This window comes from Megalops cyprinoides, chromosome 16 (genome assembly GCF_013368585.1).
Source record: "Megalops cyprinoides isolate fMegCyp1 chromosome 16, fMegCyp1.pri, whole genome shotgun sequence".
NCBI classification, from domain to species: Eukaryota; Metazoa; Chordata; class Actinopteri; order Elopiformes; family Megalopidae; genus Megalops; species Megalops cyprinoides.
In genome coordinates, this window is record NC_050598.1 from 19,370,675 (window position 1) to 19,388,901 (window position 18,227).

Below are 18,227 nucleotides of genomic sequence, written 5' to 3' on the forward strand. Positions count from 1 at the left end.
ACAGAGTCAAACAGGGTTAAAACATATACATTCACATGAACTCCATCTGCAAGTAATTTAGAAGCTGTTGTTCTAGTAATGAACTGCAATGAAATTATATAAAGTGAATAACCGGTGTATTATGGCTCATTATGTAAATGTTCAGTAGATCAATCATATTAATGTTAATATATTCATATTAATTCAAAGATTCCTTTATGTGCGAGCCCTTGATGTTCTGTGTCTAACTACAAATATATTCTTTACTCCTCTATCAACACAGACAGGTGGACAGACAAACAGATAGGTGGTAGTCTCACCAGTACAATGTCTGGACTGGAACCTCCAAATCGACCCCTCCCCTCCCAAGTCAGGGTGCCCATAGGGGAGCGGCAAGGCGATTTGTCTCCTGACCGGTTCTGTAGTTTTAGCCCAACTTTGTGGCGATTGAGAGTCTTGAGTAGCTCTGCTGTTTCTTCTGAGCTCATGTTGTCAAAATAGATAGTGGCACCCACAATCTGGTCACCTGAGAAAGAAGAACAGAGAAAGGGGTGATGTAGTGATGCTATAAGGTAAGAACATAAATGAGCATGGTGATGTATTGTGCAATAGCAAATAGGCTCATATTACAATATCTGATATGTTCCATATTAAGATCTTAAAGTACTAATAATAAATGGTAAACAACAAACTTAAGTCTCATTGGTGAGCAGTATGAAGTACATATTTGATAACTGAATATGTAGATTCTTTCTTCTCTATAGAGCGGCTCTACCTTCATGCACTTTCCCAGTGCGTGCAGCGGGGGACTCCGTTTTCACCTCCTTGACGAAGATTTCACCTCCGCCCGTCTGCTCAATGGTTAGACCATGTTTGTCTGGGCCCATCCATTGTGGGAAGAGCACCTCCCTCGTTTCCTCTTCCTCTGCCATCCTAACATACACATAAATGCACCCATACACCCACTCATGCAGTCAGTGTCACACTTCACATATGTGTGTGGTCTAATGTTAACATTCCCCTCCCTCCATGGGTTTATAACAGAACAATCCACCAAGAAAATAAGCACTTAAAATGACAATCTTGAAATGAAAGGGGCTACAAGAAAAATATTAAATAAAATAACGGCATGTATAGAAAACGAAATGGAAAGGAAACCACACCACTCAAATACAAGTATGGAGAATAAGAAATGTTCTGACTTTACCTGAAGTGTTTCTTCTCTTCTTGCTGTTTCTTAGTGTGATGTGTATCAGCCTTCGATCACGTCTTTCCACTGAGAGAAGAATCAAATAGCCATTAGCACCCAGCCTCCCCAATGTGTTTACACTATATACAAACTACCACACAACAACTGGAGATCTGTGTTTGTACAGAGAGTATAACAATGTACAGACACATCAGACACAGATATGACCATGACTTCATAGGATGAATCAATCATGGCACAAAGTTTCTCTCAGTAATATATCTAACTTACACAAAGGTAAGTTTTTTTTTAGATGAAATTAATTAACAATGCTGTGTTGACAACAAAAAAGTAAGACTTCCCTGAATTCTTATTTAAAAGTTAAGGTCAAACCTCTGACTGGAGCCAAAAAAAAAAAAAAAGAACAAACATATAAATAACAAAGATCTTTCACCTATGTTTCTTCATCTAAATAAATCTAAACATTACTCCCTTAGTCATTACAGGCATAGCACATAGTTCCTTATTCCTTCTTTTATATATGCCTTCATTCATGCATTCATCCTTTCTCCTTTCTTTTGTGAAAGTGTAGTTTGGCTCTACACCACCAGGTGGCTGCCAAACACTTTTAAGATCCACTGAGGGGAGGACCCAGCGATCATGTTACCAAGTTCTGTCTTGCCAGCTAGTGTGTTTCCCCTTCCTTCTCCTCTCTCCCTCTCAGTTGTTGTGGAAAGCTAGCTAAAACAAGACCACACCCTGCCCTGAGGCAAACAGCAGAAGCTTGAACCTGTGCCCACACCTCCTCTCCAATGTCAACACCGAAAACAATGATGGCTCCAGCTGCCCTTCACCCACCCACCCCCCCAGCAACCACACCTCACTCTCTCTGCTGTTCACAACTGCAAAACACAGAGCTGCTGCCGCTGCAACATTCTGCACTATTGTAACTCCTGCAGCCAGAGGCGGCTCCTGATGCACCAGAGAATTGCTGAAGTCAGTATACATACACTAGCATCAATGGTATAAGACATACATTTCCTCTATTATTGCCCTTTAAACTATCATGCAGTGGACAGAGAAACTACACCTGATAAACCTGCAAAAAGTTCACCAACACGTAACAGTTTTCCAGGGAATTTAATGTATAATCCTGAAAAACATGAATGAGATTCAGAAAAGTCTTTACTCTAGTGCTGCAATCACACACTGACTTGTTTATCTGCCTTCACTGTACAGGAACTACAAGTTAGCTATTGTCAGTATTTTTTCCATCGTTAGTTATCTTATTCTAGATTATGCTATTACAACCTCCACTGTTTATTATTGTTCCATAGTTTTTTTTTAACCCAGAGCTTATATTAAATCTTAAACATCATCATCATCATCATCATCTCATAATCATCATTATTTTTTAACAATGTGAATCCACAAAGCAGAGAGTTTGAGAGGTAACCACTTACATAGACAGGGCTTGCCTCCATACCTTTCCTTTTCACAAGGTTTCAACACTGCACACCTGCACCCTCTCCCTGCCCGTTAACAGACAGCCCATTGTTTCAGTAATACCACGCCTGTTGCAAACCACCCTGCTATTAAACGAGACTGTCTGAGCCCTGTGTATTACTATGTGAACAATGTGTTTTGTGTTGTTCTTTTGAAGCTGGATTATTCATATCCTGTGGATATCAGAATCAATAGGAATAGCCCAGCTAATAAATGCGAAGCCAAGAGGCAGAGCAAAACTTAATTCTGAACAAAAGCTTAAAAATTCAGCATGTTTCACATGCGTGTGGTGTTCATTTTTCAAATAAACAACATCTAATTGACTGAATCATTCAAATTAAGATATCATCTGATACTACACAACAGAATTTCCCATTTAAAACATTCATTATGTTAGCTTTTTTGCATATGTGCCAGGGCAAAGTCACAGAATTCTCGCCCGCTGAGAAGGGCGTATGCAAGTGTTTCCATGGTACATATCAAATATGGAATGTGGACACATGAGCTTTATAAATCTGTGAGAAAGAACTGACTACCCACAGGATAACACAGAGGCAACAGGATGTGAGTCACAGCATCGGCTGTGTCTGTTTTTATGGAGTTGCCTTAACAACTCCATATCAGGAAGTGAGGTCACAGTGAGTAATAAATTTAAAGCATTTTGCTCCACCTGCTGAAGCCATAGCTTTCAAACTTTTCAAAATTTGTGGAATTTTTTAACACCTCACCTCTTGTCAGAGTGAATGATTTGGCATGCAGACAAGCATTTTGGGTCTAGAATGACATCTGAATCCATCCCTCATGTGACACTAACTTCACTCTGTTGGTGGTGTTGCCTCACATTGTAAGATAACAAAAAAGGCTGAACTGTAATAAATTAAATGAATGGTGTAATTACTGCTGTGCACTGGGCTTCCACCCCCATTTCTCTACACCACAAACTAACTCATGTCCACATCACTTATAGGTTCAAACTCCTGAGCCAAAGAATACTGTACACAACTATTTCATACTCACACCGCCAGCTGTACTCGTGGCATACTACAATAGGGTAGTAGTCTGTCCCTCTGTATGGATTAAAAGGATAACGCATAATGTCTGATTAGGTATGACATGAGTACAAGTGAGTAACTGAGAGGCTAGTAGATTGGACACAGTCTGCTTTAGAAGCAAACCCACGCTGTCAGATTCCTGTGGTGAGCGACTCAGCTTTTTAGATCCAGCTCACTAACTAGCATATCTGTCTCAGGGCTGGGCGGGGCACCCAAGAAATGTTTCAGCCTGTGTCAGTGTGGGGATCTTTCTGTAGGTGTCATCTTTCCCAACACTCCTTTGGACATGCATGTGGTTCTACGATCATGCAGTGCACATTGGGACAGCACTCATCAACAAATCTTACCCCCGAAGTACCTTCACCTTCTGCTAGGACCTCCCTTCCCCTTCTCATTCCTACCGCCCCAAAGTCTGTGGCCAAGCAACTGTCACTGTTCTTGTGTTTGATGCTTCCCAGATACTGACCACACACAACTCTGTTCAGTCAACACATATCAATATAGGAACCAAAACACAATGAGCAAAATGTGTCTCCCAGCTCTAGTCCTCATTATGATTTTACAGGATAAGAAATGCAAGATTAAGCAGATACGGAGTACTTAAGACAACTATGTTTATTTGTGTGTTAACTATTATAAAACTTTGTAACATAAAAGAGGAAACTACAAATCTGAAACAACTAATACAAAGTTGAATTAGAAGAACTTATTCTGAATAAGACACTCTTGGCCTTTATATTTTTCAAGGCTTGGTCCCATATCAATTCACGTGTTTAACCGAGCTGGCTTGTAAAGTAGTCTTATGATCAGAAAATAAAGCACGCTTCTTGGGAGATTCCCCTAGGTGGCTGTGTAACTGTGGGCGAAGAGTGGAGGATTACAGCACTGTTCAGCGTTGTTTCCTTCACACAATTGAGGTTTAGGGTGTTGTCTCTGCAATATTTTCTCAGTTTGTCAGCATGGAAAATCATGCTAGGACATAATCTCCATCCATCTTACCAGTAGGAACTGTACTATTCAAGGAAATACTGTTGAGTACTGTACTGCATTAACCAGAAAAAAAGAAGAGACCCCTTCCAAACAGATAAAGAAAAAAGCTATTTTGTAAATAGCCTACTTTGTAATCTGCAGCCGGCATGCCTCACCACATCCATTTGACTTTGTGTTACTATCAGCTATAATGCTGCCACAGGGAGGTGTGGAAAGACCGTATCAGATTTTTCTTTTGAGACATGGGGGAACTTGGAATGGAATGCCACGGCGAATCTCTCCTCAAAAGCCCTCTCTTTCGGGCAGTGGAATGTTGTTTACCAATCCCGTGCCTTGCACTGCTTTGAGCCCCCAGCATACTTAACATTTCATCTCAAGCCAACGTTAACCACAAAGCCAATTCAATCCCACTGCTATCACATAACCCACTTGTAGTTTCACAAATGGATCGTCTTGCCTTTCTGACCTAATAGCAAACATAGACAGTTTGGGATTCTGAATTACTCTTCAGATGGGGTGCAGCTGAATCCTCGTTTGGACACTGCATATCAACTGTACAAATTAAACTAATTTTAATCCATATATTAAAAAAAATACCATCTGCAGTTACTCAAACCTATTCTCTAGAAGTGAAGTGATTTCACAGACAGGTTCTACTGTCATCAATGTTAATTTTCACTGATTCTTTAATGAACACACCTGACATATCAGAATATTTCATTTACTGTCAATCCTAAATAGTGCACCACATGCTGCCTTCAAATAATATAAGGCAGTGTTGGGGATCTTAAAATGGTTGCATATATCAGGGTGGTCCAAGCTATCTCAGTCATAAACCTAAATCTATTTCTGACTTGTATTTATGTTTGTATACTTACAAATGTAGATAAATTAATGTTATATTGCTACTATTGGCAAATTACACCAGCTCATCATTAATTGCAAAAGACTTTATATTGACTGACATGTAAAATGCCTTGCCACTTATTGACATTTGTTACAAGTGGTAAAGTTATTCTACTGTCTTCTTCATAGCTTAGTGGGGCCACAAGTGAGGCTGATTCTGGGCTTTATACAATCATCCTAGCCTTGCTCATGACCCTGAGTCAGGACCAGGCAGTGTGGTTAAGGGCTGAGCTATCAGACCATGTACTGCCATGTTGTCTATGTTTTTTTAGCATAATCACTCAGCATAATCATCTTTTCTCAGAAGACAGTGAGTTAGCCTGCTGGCAAGTATAGTGTTGAGCCACCATCTGTGACAGCACCTTTCCCTTCATTAACATTTCTTTGAAACGGGGTTAAATAAAATTATCTACTCTATCAGTTCTACTTTATTTATGATAATTGAAACTTTTTGATATCTGCCAACTTGCAAGCAAGCTACTTTTTGATGCTGCTGCTTGCTTATCTACCCAAATGATAGTATCTATGCACAACTATTTATCCTTACCAGCAACCTTAAATATTCTTGCAAGTGTTATGTCCAAACACAAGTGATGTCCATAAATTGTCTTCACAAAGTTTGGTCTTTGCCAGGACAGTTGTGGAGATCCTCAGTTAGCTATCAAGTCATTGTTCATTCATTTTTCAGTCTGGTCATCTGCAAAACTTGAAATGTCACCTTATCTACCAGAAAACAAGATGTAATTCATTGGCTGAAAGCAAATGATGTCATGAACCTTCTGGAGACATGCTGAAGTATTTCAACCATTGCATTCCATTGATGTTATGGATTCTAGGTGATGAATACATTGCATTCATACATCAAACACTAAAAAATAAAAACAAACAGCTAAAACAGCAAGCTCCAGTATTAAACTTCTACTTGGGAGTTATCTAGTGTGACAACGAGGGACAGGTTTTTTATGGTTACAGAAAGACAATGGAAAAATTATGGAGTTTCCATTAAGCACGCTTTTGTTCCTGGCAATTGTTCCTGGTCCTTTGGCCTCAAGTGGAAAAGCAGCCATTTAGTACCTGCAGATACCAGTGTCAGTGGGATACATATTTTAAGGAAGTTTCTGTTGGTAATTTTAGTAATTACTATTATTATATTTTATTTTCTTTGGATGTTTGTGTTCTCTCTTGTTCAAAAAGCATTCTTGCCAGACTGTCACCATGAGCTGCATATTCCAAGAAGTACTGCATATGGCTCTCCCAATCTGGCATGTGTTTTGTTGTGGTTGGTTAGCAGGGTCAGACAAATCAGTAGGGCCAGTGTAAACTGAATTCCAAAGTAAAAACATTTCATCACTGACATGTAAGTAAAGGCTACACAGAGCTGATCACAGCATGCTGAAAATAAATAGAGACATAGAAGCACAAGACAAATGTCTGTCCACATAACCATAAGGATCCCTTTACTATGAGCCGATGGGCTGGAATGCAATGTAAATAGCAATCGGTCTCGCCCGCCCTGGAAAATATCCAAGGACACATAACGAGTCACAGTCCAATTAAAACGCTGCAATTGCAAAAATAAACCTTACCGCCTCATGTGATCGGGAATACTGTGAGAATGAGTGCAATGCCTTTGGGTTATTTGCATCTTGCATCTCCTTTTTTTAAGAGTAGGTTTTTCCAATTGTGGAAAAACAAACCTTCTCATGACCCTGACCTTGAGAAACTACTTCGGGAGGGAAAGGGTAAGACGACAACAAAGATAATAAAGACAACTGTAACGGTAATGCTAAAGATGATGTTACTTCTTTCCAGATTGGGGGACAGGCTGAAACTATTCCCCATACATGACTGGACAGGCAGCATGGGCGTCGGCATGTTGTTGTCTCTCTTTACATTAACATAGGCTATCACTACTAATCCATTAGCTCCCAGCACCTTGAAGATCTGATTCTGATGACTAAATATCAAGCTGCGCCAAGAAAGTTCTGATACATGTTACAATCTTTAATATGGTATGTACTTCAGGTTTTAATGATCATGTTAATGAGCCATGCAACAGGGATACCCAATTGGATTTGGTCTAATGGACTTATTTCACATAGTGTATTGACATAGCATTTTATTGCAGTACACACATCTAAGTGAAGGAATGTCATGCAGGACTATGCTGACCCAAACTGCGCTCTGAGGCCAATACAAACTGCAGTGCAGTGTTGAAGGGAACTTTACCTAATTATCTCCATGAAGGCCAAATTCCGTTCTTGTCAACTGACACTGTGCTGCAATTCAAGAAACTGATACTGGGCCCTTTATGAATTTGGTGTAAATGAACAACTCCCAATCCACCTGTTAATCAGGCATGGAGCTGTACAGTTTCTTGCATCTTCAACAACATGCATTTGTCACTGATTTGCCATAGCTTTCATTGGCTGAGATGTCAAATGTGATGAATCTTGTCCTATCAAGTTATGGGAAAAGCAGTTTGCTCATTTGATCCTCTTGCAAAATTATTGTTTTTTTTTTTCCTGTGTATCCACCTTGCTCTTAGGCTGGTGTGACAAAGCTTTGTATTGGTTCCAGGCTTTCCAGGGTCTCAGCTGAAAGGAAACATGCGGGATGCCAGGGAAGAGAGAAAGCACAGCACTCAAACTTTCAAACAGCCTACATTATTATTGTTGGCCACTCCGGGTATTTACAAAAGCAGACTGCAGCGGTGGGAGTGGAAAACCGACAGCTATATACTCACAACAACTCCCACAACTCCTAGGCAGAGGAGCAATCAATTGTTATTCTTTTCTCCATCTCCTCAATCATGATCAGATGGCAAACGTAGTGCCCCTCATATCTATTTCACCCCACTCTCCGCCGAAGAAAACACCATACTCTGACCTCCCGACTCAACATCACTCTGTTCCTATTCCTGTTCTGCTTGCAAGCTCTCAATTTTTTTATGATCTTGAGAACTGCTTGGGCCGTCCTTGTTCTCACGGCTCTGACAGATTCTTGGCAGGGAATTCTGGGAGGGGCAGAGACAGAGAGAGAACAGGGGGGGAAATGAGAAGGGGAGGGATTCAGCCCTGATCATGGTTCCATAGGAATGTAACTGGGGGGGCAGGCCTCCGCATGAGAGAGAAGGAAAGAAAACAGAGAGAAATGAAAACACAGCGTCATGAACACCCAGTCTGCACCGGCCTGAAACATAAGCAGCAGGCCCAACTCCCTGTGCAAACTAAGCTTCCAAACACTCCATCTGTAAAACACAGAGCCTTTGCTCCTGTGTACTTGTGCACCTTGAAAATGGATTCCAAATTTCAGTGTCCTGAATATTCCAATTTTGTTGGTTTTATCGTAATCACCACACCACACACAGGCTGAAATTGTTGATCAGTTATTATTTGATAGCCAGATAGGCATAGTCAGACACATTTCATCTCTCAAACATAAAAATTTGTTAATGGTACAATCAGGTTCTCAGATTAGCTAAGTGTTCTTCCATCACATAAAATCATTCCAACCAGTCGTCTCCAGACAGAGATGAAGTCTATTTTCAATGTAACTGCATATTAATATTTTACTAAGCTGAAAATACATATTTTTCACCACAGTAAAGCTAACACTAGTCACTACCAGGGCCTCAGTGATAACTCAGCTGTAAAGTATCAGTCTAAGTAACCATCCATAATACAGCAGATTTCCAAATTAACATATAGCCAATTTTCTCACTATATGTCTGATACCACTTAATGTTACTTGGGTGCTTGGTGAATGCTCGACAAGCTGTGATTTGTTAGATTAGTTACCATGTCTATGCAATGCAATGGCCTCCAATCTGTCACATTAAGCAGGACGTCATTTATTACGAGTACGCTGCATACCTCAAATTGAGAAATTTGATTTCAGAAAAAAAAATCAAGAACACATAAGAACAGTAACTCCTTTGAGTCACCCTCTGCCACAGGCAGTCACAGTGAAAAAACAGAGAAGATGGGAAGAGCAGCTGGCTGTCACCCAAAATCATATGATCTGCAATGGTTCAGGAGTAAACAGACACAGAATAAGAGCTCTTGTGTTCATCAGTCTAATTCTCATGTAATCATAAGACAGGCGGTCGCACTCTTGAACAGCAAGCACAAACTACAATCATAAAACTCCCTTTTTGTTCCGTTTGTTAGCCCGTCAGAGAGTAAAAATTCCATGAACGCAAATGCCCAATTAAGTTGTTACACACAACAAAAATGCCTCCAAAAGGGGCAAAAAAGATCAGGGAAGATTCTAGTCTGCTGATCCAAGTGAAAGAGGGAGGATTCGGTCCCATTCATCATCATTAACGTGGATCATGGTGTCAGAGTGGTATGTATTAGAAAGCCTAGGGGGAAGCAATGAGCCCACAAGCACTTGCCTGACAACAGTTCTTCCACACCAGCTTCTGACCACAGCCCATCTCTACAATACATCCATTTTCTTTATGACCACATACTTCTACATGCACTTAAAAAAACATGATCCTGTGAAGTTCAGGGCAAAATCAAAAAGCAATATTCATTAGCTGTTTACAGGGCAGTTAAGTGGTCTTAAAAAAGCGAACAGGGACAGCCTGCTGGTATAATTCATTGCTGCATGGGGGGAGGGGGTGTTGGTGACGCAGCCTTGAACAGGTGGTCAGGCGCTAACAAGGGAGCGAAGGACTTATGCGAGCACGGAGGTGTCATGTTTCCTCTGTGCAGGCTTTTGATGACAGAACAGCAGCATAACCCCCCCTCCCCCGACTCACTAGTAGACTTAATAACAAACATTTCTACAGTGTGCCTTAGTTCTGTTCTGACAATCGCAGTATTGGCATTGCTCTGATTAGAATGATCTGCACTGAAAAACATACACACGCACACGGAACAAAAGTTCCTCAGTACAGCTGTAAAGGTGCGCTTATGAACATATCCACATAAGAAATAGTGACTTCAGGAAGTACATTTTGAGTTTTTTATTTCTGTCACCCTGTCTGTGGAGACTTTGAGAATAAAGAGGAAGCATACCTCCTGGTTGCTCAGCCACTCCTTGGGACTTGTCTTCCCTGCCTCCCGTGTTCTTCCTCCTCTTCTTTTTCTCTGTGTTCTGTAAGAAAGGAGGGGAAAACAGGAGAGGTGTCATCACTGGGAATTAAACAAAATTAATTAATCTTAACATAATCTTACAACCCTTGGCTGCTTTTTAAGACAAAAGAATCCTAATTTCTAGCCATTACAAAGAAAAAGAGACAACAGGTACGATTTTTTTTGGTATCATACCCAATATTAAGCTGTCTGGAAAAAATGTTTCAAAAACTTCAAATACATATTTGAATGATTCTTTATAGTATAAACAATTACAATGCAAATTCAGTGCAAGTCGTTTTTTCAAAATACAACATCACTCTTCCACCTAACCTCATGTTTCTCCCATTCATGTCCAGAGCGACAGAAAAACAAGTCCATCTTTTATATTGCCCATTTTACAAAATATTGACAATTCACCTTTCTTTGACTAAGCTAATTAAGGTTTTGACCTTTGTAGCTGCATAGAAATCAGTGCACAAGAACAGAACAGCAAAGCTAACACAGAAATCTGTTCCTGGAGAACACTAACACATGAATACGTGAGTGTTTGACTTTGAAGGCAATATTTATTTCAGTGAAATTTAAGATTATTTTAGGCATGGTTTCAAAACTTTGCTTTGCTTTACCTCATACATACCTCATTTCACTATAGGTTATCATGATAACTCAAATATTTCTTATGCTTAGTTGCTTTGGTTGCACTACTAGAGCTTAACAAAGTCCATATGGTATAGCTTGACTAACTATATATAAGCCCCCAGTGCCTACCCGACTAACCTATTTTATGTTGACCAATTGATGACTCCAGGCCCTCACAGCCTGGGAGAATTACATCTTAGTCTGATCCCACAGTGGGGCATAACCATCCCCCTGGGGTCATCAGAACTGGCAGTTTAGCTGACCTGGGAGACAGAGGAAAGGGTGCTACCTAGAATTTATGCATGGCACCTACAATGTTCCAATACTGTGTGTGTGTGTGTGTGTATGTGTGTGTGCGATCATAAAAAAACAAAGGTACATGCTGCGTACATAGATTAATACTAATATGCAGTTAGAACATTATTCACTACAACATCAGTCATAGTAATGCAATTATGCAATGGCTGATGGTGATAAAAAACCAGTGCTTTGTAGCCTTTGTTTTATCTACTTGTACAGGTTACTTCAACATTTTTAATTTTCTAGTATTATCCACATGATTTTAATTATTTATACATAGAATGTTCTGTACATACTTTTACTTTAGAAAACAGAGGGACCTTTAACCTGACTGAGATTAGTTCATTCTATTGACATCTGTGGTCTAATATTTAACTTGCTTGCACTACAGTTTCTCGGGCAGCACTTACAGAAAGCATTGCTTCAAAATAAATAGATTTTGCTTCTGTTTGGGCCAAAAGACAATGATTATACTCTTCAGAGATATCAGATTTGCATACTATTTGACAAAATCAAAGATCATTTACTGTACATTCAAATTTGTATTATTACTTTGTTGTGAAATTATTTCAGTTACAATGCAAATGCATTGTTGTAAACATCTTTTTGGAACCATCACCACTAAAGTTTTTTGTTAAGAGGGAACTTTGCCCCTTCTGGACTTCGAGGTATAATCTCCCTAAGATCTCTTGTTCATGAAATACAGCTATAACGTTTTACATTACAGAGAATGTGAGGAGGTCTAGTATATGACACTGTGCAGAACAGTGAAGGAGGTCTGTGACAGGTGTGTATTTCAGTGATGTGAAGTATGTGGAAGCCATTCCTTCACTGTCCTTTGGCAAGTGTGGAATGAGCTCCTTGCCCAGACTGTATGCATGCCATAGTTCACTTCAGTTCTCTGATGCTACATAAGTCAGGTGTCTTTCATTCACTAGTGTTGTGCAAACCTGCACTTAAGTATCATGTATGTTGACAGTTCTAAAAATCTAAGTTCTAAACAATCTAAACCATTCTTTTTAAGCTCATAAGAATCTAGTTTTTGATTGAGCTATATTACGTTTTCCCTGAATTAACTTCTGTAGGTAGAAACATGGAAACTTTTAATTTTGTGACAACAAAATGGTAACCCACTTTGACAACCTTAACTCTTCTGCCCAAATAATAGATTAAAGTTTTCAGATTATCCCACGTTATTATTACTGCCAGGGCTATTATAACAAGATTAGCACATTGTGTATTGTATTTTTCCAGCAAGACAGCAATTCAGGAATTCAGACAAAAATACAAAGGTTTCTTTCTCACAGGAGACATCTACAACTACAGTAAAAAATGAACCAATCAGGCCTCCTGTCAGCAGTGAAACCATCAGGACTTGTGGTGCACTTTTGGGCTGAGGTCAAGTATTTGTTTGGACAGGAGCTCAAAACACAGCAAATACAAAATAGAAACATACTGAACAGCACATACTGCCATAACTAAATCAAGTACTAATAAGAGGAGTTGCAAAGACAAAATGAATTGAGTGTTAAAACATAAAAATAAGCAAACAGGCAGGTTCTTTAGATACTCTGATTACACTACAATCTCCCACACCTAGCTGCTGCCCCACCCACTTACATGATCCTTTAGAAGTCAAATCTCAGCTGTTATCATGGTTTTTAATTGTGTTATTGCTTTGTAGCGAAAGACTGCAAAACTGTCTTATCAGTTTTGTGGCTACGTGCAAAGAGGTGTTTCCCTGTCAGCGGACAAAAGGCTTGCCGGATTTTGTGATACAGAACTCCTGGTGTTACCCTGAGTCTATGTTTGGTGGAGATTTGCCAGGCAACCACCCTCTTAATGTGGCTGATACTCTTTGTGCCCATGTACTAAGTGTATAGACTCAGCTGAATCAGGTCCAAATACAGGTGTAATGTATGAAAAAGTATGCAGAGGACACAGATTTGGGCAGATGCCTGCAAGTGGCAAGGTATGTGATTTACGGCCTTCACTAAGCGCTAAAGCTGTCTTGGGTATGTGTCAAAACCTGACTCCCGTCCCCTCAAGCTTAGAGGCAGTGTGGCACGAAAGTACCGTTTGACATGAGACCCTTGCTCACTTCTGGATGCCGCACATACCAGAAGTGAGTAAGGATGAAGCTTATAAAAACTAGGACATGACAGACATCCACACATATACACATAAATACATTATTTTCCTACAACAGTTTTGCACCGCTGTGCAGGCTTAATTGAATAAACTTCTCTAACTTTATTTAGTATTCTTTTTGAAGTTCTCTTCTTAAGAGAAAAAATAGATTTTTTTTTTTCTGTAATACTTCAAGCTCACTCCTGACACAGGAATTTGATGAACTCAAAACCAGCTTTGTCCAGTCTGCAAAGAACCCATTTCAGGTTAAGAGGTAGGCATCCTCAATAGACATAAACCATCTGTCCATTATTGTCCAACAAGCTTTTTTTAAATGCGGTAAAAACCAACTTTACACATTGGAAAATAACCAAAAATTCTTACTGTTCTTATATTAGTATTCTTTTACTGGTGAAGATAGTTCCTCATTAAATAAAAAAGAACTAAAGAAAACTTTTTGATGAGACAGCTTTCCAGTGTTCAAACTGTGCTTAAAGGCGTCTTCACTTCAGTGCACCAACTAACTCAAACTGACCCCACCCAAGAATGCTTTCACGTCTGCTTTACAGTCTCAACTTGCTAGTCCATCCCTCTTGTTGAGTCATTGTCCCAAATGACACACTTCCCCATTCTGAGGATCGGTACCCTTTTTATGGACCCTTTTTTATGACATGGAACTATGGTCTTTCTCCAAGTACCACTTTTATATCAGTAATTGATACATATTCAAAGATAACAGCATAGTGTTATTTGAGTTAATTAGTATATGCATATCTTTGAGGTATCCTATGAGAAAAATATTGTATAATTTAAGTATGCAAGAGCACAGAATTACTGCAGAAAGAACTGCTCATGTTCAGACGGTACTTTTTGGTCACATACCTAGACTTCCCTTGAGTAAAACAGTTTTCTAATCCCTCAATTTCCCTTAGTAATCCTCTCTTTTATATAAATCACTGTAGGTAAAATGTCTTACATTTCACTGGAAAGCTCTGTGCTTTGCATTAAAACATTGAACTTTCCCAAAATTATATAATTATATTGTCATAAAATAATCATGCAACAAGTGGTGCTCAGACATTTGGAAAAGTATTTGCATCGTTAATAAAACCAAAGGGGATCTGAAGGTTGGAATTCTTCAGGTCAGTACCATTACTTTGGCAGTTTTTACAAGACATATGGTTCACCCCAGGTTTGAATCTTTCAACCTAATATTCAACAAGGGTGTAGTGAAAAGCACACACTTTTGTTTACACAGTAAAGCCAAGGAGAGGCACGCTTGAATGCGCTCAACCTGACGCCTGTGGAAACTGGCTTCAGGGACTCATGACACAGAGTGAAAACTGTTATTAGTTCTCCACAGTTTTGCATGACTGAACCCTCAATTACTCAATAAACATGGTGAAAATCACAATGTTTAAGTCATCAAAGATGAATTAGATAGATACCCTCACAGCTGTGATTTTCCACAAACACAGGACCTCTGCACCACAATATCATAGGTCAGGGGAAAAGGAGTTTGAAGAATTTCTTGTGAAGAAGGTGGAGGTTTTTTTTTCACGGGGTGTGGAGTCTCCATTTAATGTACCATTGGGAACATACATATGTTATTACACAGTGGTAACGCCTATATAACTATTATGCAATTACATCACATAACGTGTATTACATAAAGGCCTGCCCTAGTGTTGGCATTATGGGTGGGGTTATTCAGATAACATACAGATTAAACCTACACAAATGGGTTCCACATTACTGTGTATTAAGACCAAAACATACTATAGCTACACAGTAGCTATAATGTAATTTCATTAAATATTGACAGAATTCTTTTGAAATGTTACTGGGCTTTTTCAAATCCTACACTTACCTCTTTGTCCTTACATGTTAGTGCAGAGAAAACAAACAAGAGTATGAATGTGTATCAGAAGTGGTTGCATTATTGATTTACTCTTGACTGATCAGCACTGTCTATGCCTCATCACAGTTCATCACTACAAATCATTTCAGTCTACTTTGTTTGACTGGTCACTTCAGAGCTGAGTCTGCTACTGAAATAGAGAGAAGCTATTTACAACGAAGTGCAGGCAATGGAGGAGTGTCATAGTGTTTGCAGAGACTAACACAGCAAATGGCAGCTGTGCACACTCTGCACACAAACAGAGACAGATGACAAAGCAATCAGACTTCGCATTGCCCTTTGAGGGCACTGCTTTATTAGTTTTGCCCTCCCAAAAACACTTCAGAAGGGGGCAGCAATACCCAACATGAAGGTAAAGAGTACAGCTGCCAGGTCTCCATATTCTCTCAAAAGCTTTACGCCCTCGGTGAGCATGTTCTTACAGGAAGATCTTGTTAGCCGTGCATTACAACTCACTGACGACTACATTGAGTAACTGACTGGCTTCATTTAAGGTATGAAGACTGGAGCAGCTTTCAACATGTGAGTTCATCTAACCACAGCATTCCCTACAGAAATCTAAGCTTCAGTTTTCGCAATGTTCAAGGAGTGTCCTCTTAGGTCAGATGTGCTCAGATTCCACAAAACCAAAATGCTTGGGTGGTAACCTCAGGTAATGGTCTTGAGGCTACTCTTGGGAAATTGTCTTCACCCACTCTGAATGGAAGTCGGAAAGGGAATTAGACTGACCTTCTCACCCCCCTTGCACTCTGAATAGATGTTGGAAAAGCAGTGAGATCAACCTTGGATGTTCACCATGTAGCAAGAATAACAGCTTGATCAGCATCCTCAAACCAACAACTTGGCACACTTTGTATTACTTTGATGTCATTTTATTACCTTTTGCAATTTATCGAAGGATAACTAGGTTGCCTTGGAGGGTTGTCTGCTAGAAGTAAATCAGGTCTGTGTGCATGTTTCAACAGGAAGATGAAAGAACAATGCTTTACTAAGAGGGATTTCAGCCCAGCTTTCACCCAACCACTTTACTCAAGCTGAACACCAGTGCTGAAAGTTAAACATAGCTTCTCATTAACTAGAACGCTTTGTGCCACGTGTACCACAGCACTCCTGTCCACTCACATTAACATGATGTGAGACGTTCAGATTTCAAATGCCACTAATTCATCCTCCTCAGTCTTGTGACCAGGGGTAGCGGGTGACAGGGCAAAGCTGGCCAATGTTGCTGGCCACCCCTCTTGTTTATGCCGATTTGTGCCAACAGCAGAAGCCCAGAGGCCATTTTGTTTCAGACAAGCTGCTACACTGCTACATTTAATTTGCAGATGTTGATCTCCTTCCCAGGAGGAAAACACATATCATAACAAACATTTCCAGAAGCCTATCCCCACCTGAGACTTTATCCTGATTTTGTTCATAAAAAACTTTTTTGGCCTCTGTGTAAAAAAAAATAATAATAACGTTTTCTTGCATAAAAAATAAGAGAGAAGAACAGATATCCTGGATTGGCATAAACTATGAGCAGAAGCCATAACATTGTGTTTCCTTTATATCCGTTTGTTAATGTCTTTCACTGTATCCTTAAGAGATCACCTTAACATGCTTTCATAACACTTTTCAAAAAGAACAATTGCACAAAATGGTGTGTTCAGAGCAAGAATGTGATAAGAACAGGACGTCAACAACAGATTCCAGCACCTCTACTACATTTCAGCCAATCAACAACAAACATTCCAGGTGGATCCCAGGACACTCCCTCACAGAGGGAAAGACCTGCTCATGAACACACAGTCCTGGAGCTGGAAGGGGAGCTGTGGGCCCCACCCTGGCCTCATGGCAGTCACATGCATTCCTTGATAGAGCCGTCAGGCCAGTTGGAAGGCAGCCCAGCCTCTCCTGCAGTGACTAACAGCACAGCAATGTGCTCTATTCTGCCCAGCCTCTCGGGGCTCTGTGTGTGTGTGAGTGTGTGTGTGTGTGTGTGTGTGTGTGTTTGTGTGTGTGTGTTTGTGTGTGTCAGAACTGGGCTCACAATAACCAGACACTCTTCATTAGGGGGTGCAAACACAAACACAGCTATGTAAGCTAAATTAAAGACTCTCAATTTGTCAATATTCATTTACTGAATCCCGCCATGACAGTCCCTTCAGATGGAGATGAAGGGTATTTGGTATTTACCAATCCTGATGAGGAGACCAGACAGACAGATTCAAACAAGTTGACAAACTCATCTGAGGCCAAATGCACATATACCATGATAGATGCACTGTGTAGTAGACAAGGAAGGCATACATATAAATTTTAGGGCTCTATCCCTGGCTTGCCAAAAAAATCAATTGAAGTGAAAAAATTTAGACGCTAATCATTGTCTGCAAAAGAAGGACCTTCATTCACGTTTGAAGACCAGATTATCTGCCAGTTGTTTTATCTCGCTGCAGCTGCATCCTCTTACGATCACAACGCGTTTGCTGAACTGAGAACTGCAGCTAGACTTTTTTTGTTATAAGATGGCGGTGAAACCGTCC

At 40.0% G+C, this 18,227-nt stretch overlaps 1 protein-coding gene across 2 annotated transcripts in view; it reads right to left on the bottom strand.

Moving 5' to 3' along the window:
- The window catches only part of ahnak (AHNAK nucleoprotein), a 47,400-nt gene that overhangs the window by 18,977 nt on the left and 10,196 nt on the right, over positions 1-18,227 (bottom strand). For both annotated transcript variants that reach the window (XM_036547799.1, XM_036547798.1), the window contains exons 2-5: positions 10,653-10,731; positions 1,187-1,255; positions 755-912; positions 300-505 (exon numbers count right to left, since the gene is read on the bottom strand). In XM_036547799.1, coding sequence (XP_036403692.1) covers positions 300-505; positions 755-911 — 363 coding nt within the window. In that variant the 5' untranslated portion in view covers position 912; positions 1,187-1,255; positions 10,653-10,731. The remainder of the gene's footprint in view (positions 1-299; positions 506-754; positions 913-1,186; positions 1,256-10,652; positions 10,732-18,227) is intronic.